We start from the raw sequence: 16,899 nt of genomic DNA, 5'->3' as shown, positions 1-16,899 counted from the left end.
GCCCCTTTGAAAAATTCTTCTTTCTCGTCTTAAAGAAAAAGCACTGCACCACTTTCCTCCTGGTGATTTTGCAGCTACGTGTTAGCTTTGTTTTAGATCTTTCTGTACAGAATACTGAAGAGCACACTTGGTTGGTTGCTGTTGTTTTCCATCTCTAAACATTTTCTCTCTGCCTAATTGGAGCTTAGGCAAAAAGTCCTCTGTGGAGCCTCATAAATCAGACAGTGCTCAACTCAAAAAAAATAGTTCATGTCTTCTGAAGCCTGTGTCCCTAGTAGCGATTTTGTCATCCTGTCCTTGAACTTATTTTTAAGGTCATAAAGAGTTTTGTTGCCTGACATTTTGCAGTGCAGAGGAAGGCTGAGGATGTGAGGATGGAAGGCAGAGGAAGGACCTCTCAGGGGAAAACCAGCCTGCTTACAGATGAGAATCTGAACCTCCACAAAGTGAGATAAAACTTCACTTTGGTTTTCAGTCCCCTCAGTCTCTGTGAAGGTGTGATGGGACAGAAAATACGAAAGACAGTGATATTAAAACATACGAAGCCACAAAGGCATCTAGCAAGGTATGGGCTGCATCCCACTCTCACTGTAATCATCTTCAAGATCCCAAGGATGAGAGGAAGCTCCATTTGATTACATGCCTCATTAAAGCAAAACGTATAGTTTTCATGTATTTAAATTAAGGAATTTATTAAAAAAAAAACAAAGCCAAAAAAACAATCAAAACAGTGGTTTGATCTAGATACAGCAGCACTGTGACATTACTAGGACATTATGTACGAAGAATCCAAGCAGCCATAGAACACAGAAGCCTTTATCTTCAGTAACAATCTCAAAATGAAACTAGCTTCATCAAACAATGTTAAAGATCTCCCTGGAAAGAGAAACAAAACCAAACAGACCCTCCCCACCCCTAACCCTGTGGATACTAGAATGATTTTTTTTGTACAATACCAACAGCCACTAGCTCTTCTAATTGAGAACACTTGCTTTAATTTATTACAAAAATGATCTGTTGAGTCAGTTATGAAAGACAACTTTTAACATTGCTTTAGAAGTGTCTGCTCCTCTTATAGACTACAGTATTAGAAGTGCTTAAAAACATTTAATCCTGGATATGCTCTTGAAATTCAATCAGAAGGATATTCTGTGTGCGTTTATATACCAAATATGATTTTTAATTTTTAAAGCAGGTGAAAAGACTAACCCTAATATGAAACTGCAATTTTACAATTTAATTATTAGTCAGATATGGGCAACCACATGATAGTTCATGAAATCTTTAGGTCTATCTACATTGCTCAGAAACACAAAATAAAGTTTTTACAACTTTCACCTTCAAAAGGCTAAAATGTTAAGTCTTTTAGAAGAGTGTCCAGTGTTTAAAAGAAATGCAATTAAGGGAGACCGCATTCAATACACATGAAACGTAACTCGGTTGAGCTTGCTAATAAACATATCTAACAGCTGCATGTGGGGTGATGAGAAAGGAAAACACATTTGTCATCCAGCCACTACCTGAAATGTTTCTTCTCTGGAAGTTCATCTTCTCTACAGGACTGCTGATTCTCCAGAAAACCTGGAGTTCCCCTTTGGAGCCCGTTGATCCCAAGCATGTGGTCGCCTCTTTTGTTTCCATAGCTGGGCAGTGAGTTGACCCAATGTTTGCCACGGATGCATCTTTGTGACTTCACACAGCATCTCACTTAATTGGTACGTAGGGATTTGTTTGCAGGCTTGGCCAAAAAAGTTGAACCAATGAATGCTATTCCATTCTCTTCCTCATAACTATTTATTTCCAATATAAAAAAGAGGAAGTGTTCGTGTGAATGCTGCAATTACTAGCTAGCTCTTAAATAACCAATGAATACCTTAACATTTGCACTGTCATCCCATCTTCTGTTGGAGATGTCTTTACAGAAGCGCAGTGCATTCTGTTTCAGTATCTCTAAGGAACTAAGACAAACCAATAACAAAAAAGAGCCCTAATTTACAAGAGTCATCTTCCTAGTCATGTAAATAAGAGCAGCTATATTAAGCCTATTTCACTTAAATAATAACACAAAGAGTTGATATTGATCTGTTTTATGCACAGACTCCAAAGTGCTTTCTATTGATAGACAGAGAGCATCCCTCCATGTTGTAGAATGGGAAAACAAAATTGCACAGAGGTTTGCCCAGGGCAGTGAAAAAAACCCATGGGCAGAATAGGAATACAAACCACCACTCCTGGCTTCAGTACATAAACCAAAGAGAATATATTTGTGCCAGCAGTAATATTCATTTTAGTGAATAGACAGCACTCTGTTTAAAATTATTTCTTTCGTAAAGCCCATTTATCAGTACACTAGCTTAGCTGATCCAACTGCAGCAGCTTGTATTTGTATTATCACAGAGACATTTGGGGGAGGTCAGTGTATAATATTGTAGCATACTGTTGGCTTTCACCTTCTTTGGTGGTTTCCCTAAAGAAAATAATTTGCAAAATTCTCGGAACCAATTTCTTTCTCTTTTCTTTTTGCAGTTAAGGACAGAAAGTTATTACCAGCCAGCACTGCAATATTATTTAGTATAAAAAAGATTGTGTCCTGCCCAGCACACAAAAGAGAAGAATTGTTTTAAACTCATGCAGACTTTCAGCTTTAGCACGAGGGTGTTAGTCATTATTATTTTTAATCTAAATAATTAATAGTATTTTAAATTGCAGGTCATTTTTGTGAAAGGCTTGAGACAGACAACTCTGGAATCTTCTGTTTTCCGTGGAGCTGCTGAACAGGCGGATTCTCCCAAACTTCACTGCCAAATGTACCTCCCCGCAGCCTGAGACAGACTAGGACCATCCTTCGGCACGAGAGCCTTTAAGTCTGGACTTGTAGAGCTCCTGCAGGCCACTTTGTACTTCATGCTACACACATGAAGGAAGATGGTCTGCATCCCAAGGGCCAGACTAACCCAAGGATGTTCTTTCAAAGAAAAGTCCAGTCTTTTCAAAGATTATATGGGAAATGCCTAGAAATGCCTGATGAATGATGTCCTCTGCACCAAGACTTAACAAGTGAGTACTATGAATACAAATTGGAAAAAAAAAAAAATCACGACTAACTGTGGAGCGGAGGTTAAAGCACTGTATCTTGTCCACAATGAAGTCAGGTCGTGCAGTCACCTGTTCCATGGATGTCCGTAAGGAGAAGCAGCTGTGCTATAAAGGGTGTCCATTTATTGCTCTTCCAGAAAAGCCTACATAGGGAACTCCTGACTGAGGCTCAGATCCATGGGAACAGAGACCTGTGTGTTCATGCAGGCTGGCTGGATACCCACTTGCCTCGTCAAACGGTTCCATCTGACCCTCACAGAGATGATGTTGCCTTTGAGCCACGGGCCAGACCCTATGCTTAATAGGACCTTGGGTGTGCAATTCCCAGGTTACTCAAAAAACTGTGAGCAGCGTATGACAAACCAAGGAAGATTGTGCAGCAATGTGTGATAACAACTACCATTGGACACTTGTTGAAGATACACACGTTATGGTAGTTTTCACACTGTCCTCCAGAGCTCACAGCTTGTCTGTCTTCCTTGTCCTGCCCGTGGTTTTATTAGTATTACAGATTGGTTTCCTGGTTTTCTTTTTAGCTGAGGCATCTCTACTGAAAAAGATCGACAGCAACCAGATTTGAAATGCAAGGCTTTGACAGCCAAAGTGAAGAATTCAAGCTGGATCCTGAGGTCTGGTTGAACAACATTAAGCATCAGTGTCTTCGAATCAGACACTTTACTGGGTCAGCCAAGTTTGAGTCCCTACTGCTGATGGCACTCTTAGCCATCCTTTCTGGGGGAGGGGATGATTGGAAATTGAGATGGTATCAAGCTATTTTTACAGGTAGCTGGTATTGTCTCTGAACTGCCAGTTACCAGGCATCCTTCACCAGTAGGGCCAGATGAACACTGTGATACTGAATTCTGCAGCTCCCTAACGGTCAGTTTGATCGCCAGTACCTGTTTGGTTTGCTTATCTTCACACCTTTTCGAGCTTCACAAGCAGGTTTTTGTTCAGAAACAACATCTGAGTCATGGCCATTCTTGTAAAAATTTCTCTCTTTAGATAATCCACATCAAGAGTGCACACGTAAGACTTTTATTATTTGTTATTTTTTCCTTTGTTATCCCTTTGTTTAAAAAAGCCTCTCATCCAACTAGAGAGTGGGAAAAAATGCTACAGGACTTAAGTGAACCTTGAGACACTGTAGAAAATGAATAGCAAACTTCTGAATCATAAAAGCCTGTAAACTAATTAGTGTTCATCAGACTACTCAGTGAAGATTTAAAAATAAAAAATAATGCTTGCACAATTTAGGATCAGATTGCAAAAGATTTCTGATTCTTCAAAAGAGTTAGGTTTTCTCATCTGTCTATTTAAAACAAGCAACCAGATCTGAACATATGCATTTTTTGGAAAGAATTCGTATTGTAATTGGAAAGGAGATACAGACAATTAATCAGTCTGGAAAGCTATTAAAGAACTACTCCTTTCTGCTCCTTTGTTATGTGCAAATCCACCTCAAAAACTATTCACTTGGAATCAAAATACTTTGTAGGCAAAGTTGCAGGCAAACCCTGACTAGAAGATTCCTAGGACTGTTCATTATCACTAGTGATGTATGATATCGATTAAATCTTTCAGGGCTTGGATACTGAAAGAATACAACAGTTCTGCTGCCCCAGCATTGCAATACTGTTTGAAGTTTGTCAGACAGGGTTGCAACACTTTAGGGATGCGGCATGAAATCTCCCTCAACTGGTCTTGTTTTCTGTCTCTCCCCTTACTCCCTCACTGCTCCCCAGGGGCTGGGATCCAGAGGGACTCCATCCCAGGCTTGACACTTCAGGTGCACGTAAGCCGAGTAAGGAACTGTCCCAGCTGAAAGGAGAGCAGGAGAAGGCACATACGCTATCGTTCCCTGTTGTTATAAAAAGTCATCCACCACTAGTTAAGGCTGATAGCATCTAAGAGGTACAAGGGCATCTACAATCTATATTTGCAGTTTGTTCACCAGCTTTCAGTAAGGGGTTTGTTGTTATTAGGATTTTATTTCCCAAGTGGGAGATGGTAAAGGAAGAATATTTAGTCTTCGTGTGGAAAATGGGTAACATGGAGGAGATGAAGCCCTTGGGTGAACAGCTGCAGTTTTATCAGATTTATCCAATGAAATATTAATGGGCTAAGCCCTCCCCCAACTGTCTTTTTTCCTTCCTCATGGTGGTAGGTAGATATTATCAGCCATGTTTTTCTGATGGAGGAATAAGCTTGTCTGTTGCTGCAGAGTGATACAACAGCAGTGGTGGAAAAAAAAGCTTAGTCTTTCACTCTGCTTCCCCCATCCAGCACCCTCTTCCCCTAGCATCAGCGCAGAGGATGAAATCAACTGAGGGTGTACAAACATATTGTATACCATACTGTTAGAAGGCGATGTCTCAGAGTGATAGAAACAGACTGGAGTTGCACAACACTTGCAGCTCTCTAAGAAGAACTAAGACGTGTGTCTTGTCTTGTCTCAGCTACACTGATATACATCCATTGTCTGGCTAAGATCTCTTTCTCCACTTCTCACCTACATCTCTTGAAATCAGGTGAAACCCCACATGTCATTGAAGAAGGCCTGTGAAAACCTCCCAGAACAAGTATGTCTTCATCCAGAGCGTGCTCAAGTGACTGACCAGATTCCTGTTGACTTCGGTAGCTTTGCATCAGGCCATGAGAACAGAAGTGGAAGTAATAGCCCTATCTGTCTATAGTGGCTTTCACCTCTACAATATTTCATTCCCCTCCTGTCAGGAAGCTGAAACCATTATAGGTTTAGTTTACAGCTGATACAGAGAGAGAAAATGACTCAAAATTCTCATCTATTACTATCTCTCTAAAATCTTGCATCTTCCATAAGATCTGCAATGCCATCATCTGACATGGGAGAGTGGCTGAAGCTCTCCCTGAGCGCCACAAGTACAGGGAAAAGGAATTTCTGGACCACGCTGATCCAAAGGAAAAAGAGGAACAACTTCTTAGTGATATTATGGCACGCTTACACACCTTCACTACATGTCTACTAACGACCAGGAAAAATGGAGGCTTTTCAAACAATGTGGACTTGCATCTTAATCTACTTTGCTCCTGATAAAGGCACCAAAGCCTCACCTCCCTTTCTTGACTTTTCTCTGTCAGCTGCTTTATAAAAATCCTGTCCCTGTTGTGTGTCTCTCTCTCATGACCTTAAGCTGGTTTGGTATGCAATTCCTGTGTCTTTCTCACTCAGAGATTTGCCACTACTATCCTGCATCTTTTTTTCCTCTCTGCATTGACCAGATAGAACATATACATGATAGTCTAATGAATTTTGGCTATTAAGACTTCTACTGGAACAGTGCTTCCTTGTACCCTGGGATAACTGAGCTGCTAGCTTACAGGGTTTTAGACACACCAGGCTGACCTTCAGATGTTCCTGATGACCTAAAGGTGTAAAATCATCAGCATACTCTAGCCAACATTGTCAAGAGCATGGTGAACGAACATGTTTTAGAGAACACGCTGGGCTACAGAGATCCTGTCTGCAACTGGGGGGACAAAGGTCTTCCAATTCCTGTTGAAGGGAAGAAACCACATTTTTGATCTGGTGTTCTTAATCGATAGTGGCATACTTGAGAAGGGCATGATTCAGATGCCTGAGGTACTGCTACTGATCCCGACTGATCCTGTTTATACTGGTGGGAACAATGTTTTCATCAATGGTTAAAGGATCCTGGACAAAGAATGATGGAACCAAAAAAGTGGGAGGTCTTATTTCATAACTGACAGTTTATTCAATTAAGTGGAGGATCTAATTGAGGGGATGAGTCATGGTGTGTTTGGCATGACACATGGAAGTACTCTAAGTGCAGACACAACCTATAGGGTCTGCTACTGCTCAAAAGCAGCTCAGATCCCACACTGAACCTCCACAGCTCAGCTCTGGAAAGCTGTCATGAGTCTCATGGTCAGCACAAACCAGCCTCGTGATTTTCTCTCTTGCTACCTGTTTGATATGGGCAACTGTGGAAAGGTCTAGGACTTTGGACTGCAGCATGGAGAACACTTTGAGTTTTGTTCTCATTTTAGCAGGTGCAGGTTTCAAGTCCTTGAAAAACAAATGGTCATTTGCTTTCCTGGTCACCTATCCCTCAGCTTTGTTCTTGCTGTCATTAGAAACAACATAAAAACTAGTGAAGGAGAAGGGCTTAAAATAGGGTTCTCTTTCTAACTAAAAAGGTTTTGATGAGCTAACAACGTAAGTAAGTGCAAATCTCAGCTGTGCTGGTCCCATGACATCACAAATCTTAGGCATAGCAAGTAGCATTCTTGAATGCATCAAAATCTTGTCTTTTAGCATTTAATGCGAGACATTACAAACTAATGAAGAGGAGAAATGTATGCAGTGTTGCTGTAAACCAAATATACAGATGTAAAATAATTAAGAATAAACTGTTCCATAAAAATGCATGTCAATAAAACCCAGTCTGATAAAGTGATTTATGAATAATTTTCTAGAATTACTAAAAAGAATGATTTCTCGTTTGAGGCTCTGGAAGTCTTGAGTCACATTTTTTTTTTCTTTTAAAAAAATGTCTTAAAACACATGGCTTTACAGCTGCTGCTTGGAAAATATACACCTCCAAAGTCTGACTTTCATTTAAATACAAATGTACAAAATGTAAACTGAGACAATAGAGAAATTTACAAAACTTTTCTTTAAAAATAATAAAGACAAAATTCAGTTCTAGTATGATGCTATTTAAATACGTGCAAGTAGTCATGTTCATTGAATTTCTATTGCAATGTTCTAAATAGACAAATTTGATTCACACAGTCTTGAGTGCCACCTCCAAAAACAGACCTGAGTGGAAAATTCTTCTTAAAATGCGAGGCTCCACTGGAAGGAATGGATAGACAATCTCCATTTTTGGGAGATCCTTTTTTTTTTTTCACTCAACGGTGGAGGCTCTCTCATCCATAGAAGCTCCATAGATTATAGTGGAAGGATGCAACATGTTGTTTCATAAAACTGAGTTGGAACTAGCTGCTTCCAGTGGAGTTTGAACTTACGTGATTTGAATTTATGTGGTGATTTAAACTGGCCTTTGAATTTGGAGAACTCTTTGAATTGTTCTGATGCTGTAGAAAGAGGAAGACAATGACAATTAGATTCCCCAAATATGCCGTGCTTTCTTTTAGTCCAACATTGTTCATTTTATGGTGATAACGTACCGACTGGACTAATCAGAGGATACCTGCCAATGCTCAGGCAAGGTTTTAACCCTACAGAAACAGATCGGTCTAAGAATGTTATTTAGATTTGAAAGTGGTGCCATGGTGCCTCATGAAAGCTGTACATCACGTATTATCTGGTCTGCTCTCTTCTCTAGTGTCTTGGTTTCCTGCCATAACTACCTCACTCAAAATTTGCACCTTCTTTTTTTTAAACACATAAATCAAGGATTTTCACAAGAAACTTATTAAAACATATAACCATTTCAAAAGGCATTTCAGCCTACCACTGAAAAATAGGTTGGGTAAGAAGTTTTCAGCTGCTGGAAACAAAGCTCATGAACAACACTGGAACTTCTGGTGGTAAAAAAATCACGAGACGTAGATGGAAAACTTGGGATATGCAGTATTAGTCAGGAAATTACCAGGTAACTGTGACAGCCAGCCCTCTCTCTAAGATGCACTGTCTTTCTTCGAACAGAAATACCACCAGAACAGGGCTGCGACACTGGGCATCTATGGGAGTTTCCTTGTCTTAGTCATAAAAGATCTCACCTGTCGTTTAAATATTCTCTGTAGCAATCCCTTCTTGGGTGGCTCTGGGGGGTAGCTTTTGTTTAGGTCTGGTGAAATAGTACCATTTGGTCCAAATACATTCAGTTCTTTGAAACACTCTGTTTCTATCATCTAATGGAATACAATAAGAAAGAAAAAAATAAATTATACATCTGCATTAAATACATTCCAGTAGTGCTAGGTTGTTCAAAGTCAGGATCAGGACCAGCAGCTTGAGAATATGTTAGGAGAGTTAACATTGAATTCCTGCTGGTGGCTATAGAAGGCAAATAGGATGTATGAAAAAGAGAGGCTGAGTCTGCTCTGCATGTTTGCACATCAGTCTTATTAGAAGTTGCCCCATAAAGCTTTCTGTTCTTTTCTTTAGCACTGCGGAGAATATTGGGTAAAGACAGGAATACTCACAAAATCCCAGTTATTAGCACCCCTCTGCCTAAGTGGATCTGCTCTTTGATCCAGAGTTGGATTATGAAATACACTGTTGGCTGTGTTTTGATATCAAACAGAAACAAAGACCCAGATCTGGAAACGCTGGAGCAGTTCAAGGTCCAGAGTCAACCGCTGGGACCCGCTGCAGGTACAAGACAATGGGTGAGATCAGGATCACCAATGGAGGAGGCTCCCATTCGGACTTCCAGCCATCCCACGGAAGTTCCCGAGAGCTGTTGTCAAAACACCTCTGTAGAAATCCAGGAGAAGGAAGTACAGTAGGATCTGTGCCAACTTACACAAATATGCAGAGCCAACAGATACAGTCACCTGAACCTGCCATCTGTGGTACATTATAGATCTTGAAAGAGGCCATTTGTAACTTATGAAGGCATCAGAGTCTGGCAAGTTATCCAGTAGTTATGTATTACTGGAAATATACAGCTCATCTTAAACCATCTGTGTTAAGGGTTTTACTGGAGTAATTTCACTATGATACATCCTTACCTCATTTTGCCATGGAATAGACACTGATCCTGTGGAAAACTTGGAATAGAAATCATCATCTGTTTGGTCCAGGTTAACTCCTTTCACTGTGGAGAACTGCTCAATGTCTAACACATCCTTGCAGTATACTGCTCTGGGCTATCTCAGCAGAAAAAAAAAAGAAAAACAGCAAGAGAAAAAATATTTCTGAGTCTGACCATGTGCTTTCATTCACAGATTCAGTCAAGTGAGAATGCCTAACAACAAGTGACTATCTGCGTCCTGCTTCTCTAGACTTGCTCTGCCTGCATGTTTATCATCAAAGGCTGACTTCGCTTGAAGCATGTTAAGCTTCCCACTTTGAAGTCCTTAAAGCATCAGCACAGCCAAAGTGGGTTTTAGTCATCCATGTAGCATATGGTTAAGAGGTGAGGGGAAAAGGACAGAAAGAGCAAGAAAACAAAAATCAAATCCTTCAGCAGTCTTTTCTTTTAGAGAGGGAACAACAGAAAACCAGAACGTTTATGGGTGACACACTGGAGACAGCTCTGAAAAGGGACTCCAAATAGAAGTGTCCTTCTGCTCAGATAGCTGTGGAGTTTGCAGCTTCAAAGTCTGAAGGAATATATACTAATTGCTAAAGAAAACAGAAGAGGTTTGGCATTTTTCCATTGTTTTTATTTATAGCTCAGCTACTGGCAGCTGTCCAGAATCACCTCTATTAACTCTTTTAACTTGGCTGCATGTCTTCAAAGCACTAGTCAAATGGCTTTGTCTTTTTAAACTACGTAATTTTCTGGGATGACAGAGACCGGACTCTTTGCAGTGATGCTGCTTTTAGCTCATATTCCAGCAGCCAGCCACAGAAAGCAGAAATAGTCATCACTGGCTACCTGTCATAGTTGGTGCGGTCATCTGCGTGCCCAGAGAGTTCCCATCGACCACACAGTTACCTTCTGATGCGCAGGAATAATTGAGGGGTGGCTTGTGGGACTAGCCTGACCTGCTGAACTCAAGCACGTGTTGAATCCTACTGTCTACACATGGTACCATGACTGCACAGCCCAGGGGTCCAACCGTGCAGTGTTTGATCTAGACCTGAGCAGTGTGACCAAACAAATCAAGCTGATTCCTGTCGGAAGTCCTATTTGCTGGAGGCTGCATACCTCTGCATTCCTGACGGCTGCAATCCACAATATTTTTGTGGAGACAGTCTAGAAGAGGATGGAGAGACTTGGGTTGGATTACAACCTCTGCCATTGGCTATATAGCTTTGGGTGATTCAGCTGACTTCAGTAAAGACTTGGAAATCTATGCATGAAGTGCCAAATAAATTAAATTAGGGGCAGCTCTTGAGTTCCCAATAAATAGCCATAAAAATTTATGTGCCTCTGCTTTAGCAAATATGTCTATAAGAGGTGCCTTCTAGGCCTTACATGCCACAGTTAAGCTTTTAATACACTCTGGCGGATCCCAAATTTGAGCCCAGAATTTTCTAATTTTCTACATCAGAAAGAAATAGTAGCTTGTCTCCTATTTCTTCCCACTAAAGCAGGTCGTAACACCACGGGCTAATTGGCAGGAATAACTAGGCCGCATAGTAAAATGTAAAGCAAAACCAGAGCAGCTAAAGTAAACTTTTGTAGCGTTCAAACCACTTTGGTTTGGTTGAGTTTGCAGCAATGTGAATGAGAGCTGCCAAGATGTTACTTTCCTTAATACGTTAAAATGGCAGTGTTTACTTAGAACCATATGGGAACTTTAAGGATAGAAGGTCTAGCCAGAAAGAGAGCCCTGCAGGAGGAAAATAATCAGATAACTCTGTGCACTGGGGTAGAGACCGATACCACAAAAGGGTGGAAAAAGTTTTATTATTGCCAATGCAACAAAGACTTTCAGTATGTGCAAGACTGGTGTGTAAACCTGAGTAAGGATTCAATTCTGGATTCCGTGCCCCGTGAACATTAACAAGTTCAAAATGCTCTCTCAGGTCCAAGTCACCTCCTCTGCTTGAGGTGACACTTGATATCTGAACCTGGTTCAGACTTTCTGTAATCAATGCCTGTTTTCATGATGATCCAGTCCATTCCTCAGTTCCACAGAGCTTTGGACTTCGTAATTCTGGTCTCACCTCAGCGTATATATCTGTTTCACCTCAGCATATATATCTATATATCTGTAAGCATACGTGTGGCTTTCATTGCTGATTGTTCTGAGCACCTCCTGGTCCTAAGCGTACTTATTCTCACGCTACTACCATAGACAAGGAAATACAAAGGTTCCCAGTTTAAAGTTGTGGAACTGGGGCATGAGCAGATCAAGTGGTGCCTCCAGAGTCACACAGGAAGACTGTGGTAAAGTGAGTGGGGATGAATCAAGCCCCAGGCTACCACCCTACGTGGAGTCGCACCCACCCCGCATGCACACGTCTACAGAACAGCTCTCCCCTTCCTCCCAGCATCCCCACGCCAGCCTATCTCACCTTCCTAGGGCAGCTACCCATGCAGAGGGTGATGACAGCTCTAAGAGAGAGAAGCTATTTTAGAAACAAATCTCTTGAAAGAGGCCACTTCCTCTTTCAGAAGAGGGTTCTTCCTATCGTACTTACATCAGGGACAAAGGGAGGATCCAGCATTCCTGCTTCTAACCGCTTGAAATTCATGCTCTTGAAAAAGGGGTGCCTCTTCACTTCTGTGGCACCTTCCCCTTGACATCCTAGCCGCTGCTTCACGTCTTTGGTGAGGAGCTGAAACATGCCAAGAGGAACGGTAAGGTTGTCAGAAAAGCAAGAGCTCCACAAAGATATTTTTATCTCCAGTTGGTTTTGAATGTGCCCAGAGGGAAGTACAGAGGGGAATTGTAATTGCTGTTACTTAATGGCCAAAGTTAAATGTATTAGGACTGCACTGTTCTACATGCTGGTGAAACCCTTTGAAAATTACCTGCTGTGAAGTGTTTACAGTCAAAATACAGACCGTTGCTTCTGCTTACTTTCAGTGAACACTTTCAAGGAGAGGTCTGATATACCCTAATAACATATATAGATGCATATTCCTAAGTCCCATGTGCTTTTTCATGTTTCTTTTTTTGTTGTTGGTACTCTTCTAAGAATAATTTTTCCTGTGTTGCTTAGGCTGAATGACTTCACTATCAAATTGTATTTCCCTCCACCCATTGCAGTATATTCCAGTACATCGCGTGACACATTGAACCAACCCTTTGTGCTCATGGGCTTATCTCTGCTGAACTCAAGGGGAGTTTTGCTCATGGAGTATCAGTAACCATCCTCAGTTCAGCCTTGTTTGTTTTCAGAAAAGGGCAATGCACCACCTCTACCTGCTACAGCAAGTCCTGCCTGTTTCTTGGGTACCTGTAATGGAGCAATGGACACTAACTGAACTCAGCATCATTGGTCTATTAGATAAGCAGGTCCATGAACACAAACACAAGGGTTGTAGGTCCTGGAAGACCTTGTATGGATGGACCAATCGATCTCCAAGACAACAGTTCAACGAAAGAACAATTCTGGTACAGACTAGCTGGTGGATGAGGAGACAGAACGTGTAGCCAAATCTTCACCAAAATGCCTTTTCTTTTAAATCATATGCATAGAATCAAGTAGGCTAAATCAATGCCTTAAGAGATCACATCTAAACAGTTGAAGAGAGGCAGAGCTCAGCATGCAAATGACCGGTGCAAGAAGACCATCACTTGGGACAGGGACCTTTCCAGATGTACCACTGACTTAAGGCAATCTGTTGAAAAGTGAAGGTTCACAAATTTGTTTCCTTTTTATCCTTCCATTCATCTTTGAGGAAGCCTGCATGATGCTCTCAGATAGAGGAGGGAAAGTGTAACTCCGAGCTCACCATAATCTACCTAGAGATTTCAACTGCCTATTAAAGACATGCATAACATGTGCCTTCGCACGACAGAAAACTAAACATGCATTGAAAACAGCCAAGGCTGGCTTTGCTGGAGTCTCCACTCTGGGGGAAAAGACTACATACTTACCCTGCAACACCACCAAGGACGTAAGAGTACAGCCCCTTCCCACAGGAAGGGTATGCCTCCTGGAGCTGGGCACGCAGCCAGGCAGCCCCCCCACCGCTCAGCACTTTTGGTACCCCGATTTCTAAACGGCTGCTGAAGGAAGGGGCTGAGCCAGCCTGCACGGACACCAAGGCTGTGCGGCGGCCGCCGGCCCCACCACTGCCGGCTGGAGAAGGGAAGGGAGAGAGGGGCAGGAGGGGGACGGATGCCCGGCTCGCTGCCGGTCGTACCGGGGTCCGCCGGGGGGCAGCAGAGGAAAGGGCAGCGCAGCCAGGCAGCGCGGTGGGGCCGGGGCGGCGGCGGGGCGGCGCGGAGCGGCGGCGGGGTCCGGCCGGGGGCGGCGAGGCGTTCCGCGCCCCTCGGGGAACGATCCCGACGGGAAGAGGCCTTGGAGCTGTGTCGGGGCTTCTTCCCTGGGGCAGGAGGGGACTGGTGCCTGGGTGCCCGGGGGAGGGAGAGGGTCACGCCTCACCTCCTCTTCAATCTGCAGCTTTGCTGCTCCAAAACAGGTGCTGAAAAGCAGCCATCTCCCCTCGCCCCCTCCCCAGGTGGGCTGCGCAGACCAGTCGCACTGAAAGGATTAGTAAAACTCACTGGGATTGCCTTCCCCCGCGGGGGCTCAGCGCCCCTGCAGGACAGCGGGGTGGGTTGGGTTCTCTGAGCATCTGAGTCTGTGAAGGTGTCTGGCTGGAGGTGGGTTTTGTTGTCCTTATCACTGATTTACACGGTCACAGCTCTGTAGGCTTCTTTGAATGCTCTCCTACCCCCTGGGCATCAGTGGTTTTCTTATCTGACTTCCACAGCCTCCTCAGTTCTGCATTTTTTTCCTAGGGGCCTCATTTCCAGCCTGAGACAGCAAATGGCTATGGCAATCGGTGTGCCCTGTATAGGCAGAGACCATCCTCCAGCCAGTCCTGAGCAAGCTACAAGCAGCCAGAAGAGGTGGTGAAGGGGTTTATGGGGTATAAAAGAAGAGTCTTCTGCTCAGCTCTTTCTGCCTCAGCAGTAGCAGCAGCAATAGCCAGAGGAGACTGTATGGATTTGATGGGGAAAAGCTAGTGGTTCTGGCCACAACAGCAACTTCCAGCTTCCAGATAGCAATGTCCCTTCCTTCCTCACAGTTTCCTCTGCCTCTGCTGCTGTCTAGGTGGTGACATCTGGTCTGACTGGTCAACACAACTGCCTGGTTCATTATAAAGGACTGAGATAAGAACTTTGTCTTGCCATTGCCTGATTAATGTTGGCTCTGCCTACATGCTCTGGCTGGCATGACTTTCACTCCCCCTTCCGTACCTTCGGAACAGGACATTCATAGACAAAGACTTGAAGAAACATCTCTATGCCTTGCCATCCTCTGAGCATATAGATTCACATGATACAGCACCATATTGATCTAGCTCATAGGAAAAGGTCTTTTTCAGGGCACTTCTCTGGAGCTTGCTTTCCCTGGGTAGAAGGAAAGAGGGATGTTTTGCTTTCAAATCCTTGCATGAGACTTTGAGCTGTCATGGTCTTGAGGCACAGTTTTTTGTTGTGGGGTTTTTGGTTTTGCTTCTTTTTTTTTTTTTTTTTTTTTTTTGTAAATCCCAACAGGCATATGAATTTAGCTTATGTAAAGAAGATTGCTTTGGAATTTCCAGTCAAGATCTGGTTTGCTCAAATGTGGCTGGGTAGAGAAGACAAAAGTTCTTTTGATCTTCTATTCTCAGGTTGAGAGGACTTTCCTTACAGGTCAAAAGAAGAATCTGAAGGCAGAAGGACCACTTTTACTAACCATGGCTCTGATACACTTTTGGAAATGACACCTTGAAGCTTTCAGGAGCAGTGCTGCTGAGGAGCAAGTTGTAGTAGGAAGGGGTAGATTTAGACTTGCCTGTAGATGATAAAGGAGACCTCTGCAGTTTCTGCTCTACAAGTCAGCTGTGAAGGGAAGAAAGGGGGTTACTTTCCTGTCTGTGCAGCCAGTAATTCTCCTGGCTCTGGACTAAGTGGGAAGACCAAGATAATCTGGGAATTCACCCTTACCAGGCTGCAAATGTTAGGAGTTGTTTGGAGTGTGTGGTCAGAGGATGGAGTAGTTAAGGATAGAAAAAGGCTGTCTGGGGATTCCTGGGCTCCTCTGTGATAAAAAAGGGAGTATTTCAGGAACCTCAGATGTGAGAAGGAAGTCTCTGGAGCATGAATGCCATTGGTCATGGGTGGCTGGCCACTCAAAAGGGACTAGGCTTGGACTGAAAGACCACAGGAAAGAGAGGATTCTCCTGCAAAGCCCGGCTGCAGGGGAGCAGCTGCCTGCCTCTTGAGGAGTCCCAGGGGAGTCCCAAAGGAGAAAAAAATAAGAAATTCATAGAATTTGGTAAGCTGTAGCTGCAGCCAGCTCTAGAGATAGCAACAGGTGAAACCAGATACTTCTGTTGTGGATATCGAGAGATAGCATGGACTAGAATATTTTCCAGAAGGGAAAGTCCTTCCTTTCTCCAAGGAATAATGAGTCTTGTACCATTTCCTGCAGTCCCAGCAGCTTTCTGCAACAGTAAACCTGCGTAATAGCCTGAAATATGCATCCCATTTGGGAATCTGACCAGGGAAAGAAAACAGAGATAACAACTGTATGTTTTGAGTCATCTCTACACTTTTGTTTAATTCAGTTTCAAAGGATGTATTTAATATGAATAGAAAGCAGAACAAAAGCAACTACATCAAGCTGATGACAAGCCCTCCTGGGACAGCAGTGCAATGACCCAATCAAACATAATTTAAGTGTAATTCTACAGCCAAAACCTACGGAGAATTCACAGAGCTTCAGATCTGAAGATGGCTTAGGCCATCCAACCATGCATGAAGTTGATACCAAGCAGCAGAGCTTTATGTTCTGGTAACAAAGGCTCCAGATGACACTGGATGTGTATAAATGAGGGCAGGATTTAGTCTACAGAGTTATGGGCAAGGCGTGACTAGAAGAGGATTTTCAAAGAAGAGTCTTGAGTAGAGCGGTGAAGTTACATTAAGATGTTTTTCTTGATATAAAGAACTCTCTGATACTTTCATGTCACTCATTTGATC

The 16,899-nt window shown here is 42.8% G+C and overlaps 1 protein-coding gene across 4 annotated transcripts in view; it reads right to left on the bottom strand.

Annotated features, from left to right (window-relative positions):
- Window positions 1-1,154: 1,154 nt before the first annotated feature.
- The window catches only part of GRK5 (G protein-coupled receptor kinase 5), a 166,754-nt gene continuing 151,009 nt past the window's right edge, over window positions 1,155-16,899 (bottom strand). For all 4 annotated transcript variants that reach the window (XM_075026497.1, XM_075026498.1, XM_075026500.1 and 1 more), the window contains 4 exons: window positions 12,392-12,529; window positions 9,805-9,942; window positions 8,848-8,979; window positions 1,155-8,199 (listed from right to left, as the gene is read on the bottom strand). In XM_075026497.1, coding sequence (XP_074882598.1) covers window positions 8,101-8,199; window positions 8,848-8,979; window positions 9,805-9,942; window positions 12,392-12,529 — 507 coding nt within the window. In that variant the 3' untranslated portion in view covers window positions 1,155-8,100. The remainder of the gene's footprint in view (window positions 8,200-8,847; window positions 8,980-9,804; window positions 9,943-12,391; window positions 12,530-16,899) is intronic.

Source organism: Buteo buteo, chromosome 4 (assembly GCF_964188355.1).
Source record: "Buteo buteo chromosome 4, bButBut1.hap1.1, whole genome shotgun sequence".
Taxonomy (NCBI): Eukaryota; Metazoa; Chordata; class Aves; order Accipitriformes; family Accipitridae; genus Buteo; species Buteo buteo.
The sequence above is the reverse complement of the archived record's forward strand: the minus strand, read 5'-3'. Positions and strand labels throughout refer to the sequence as shown.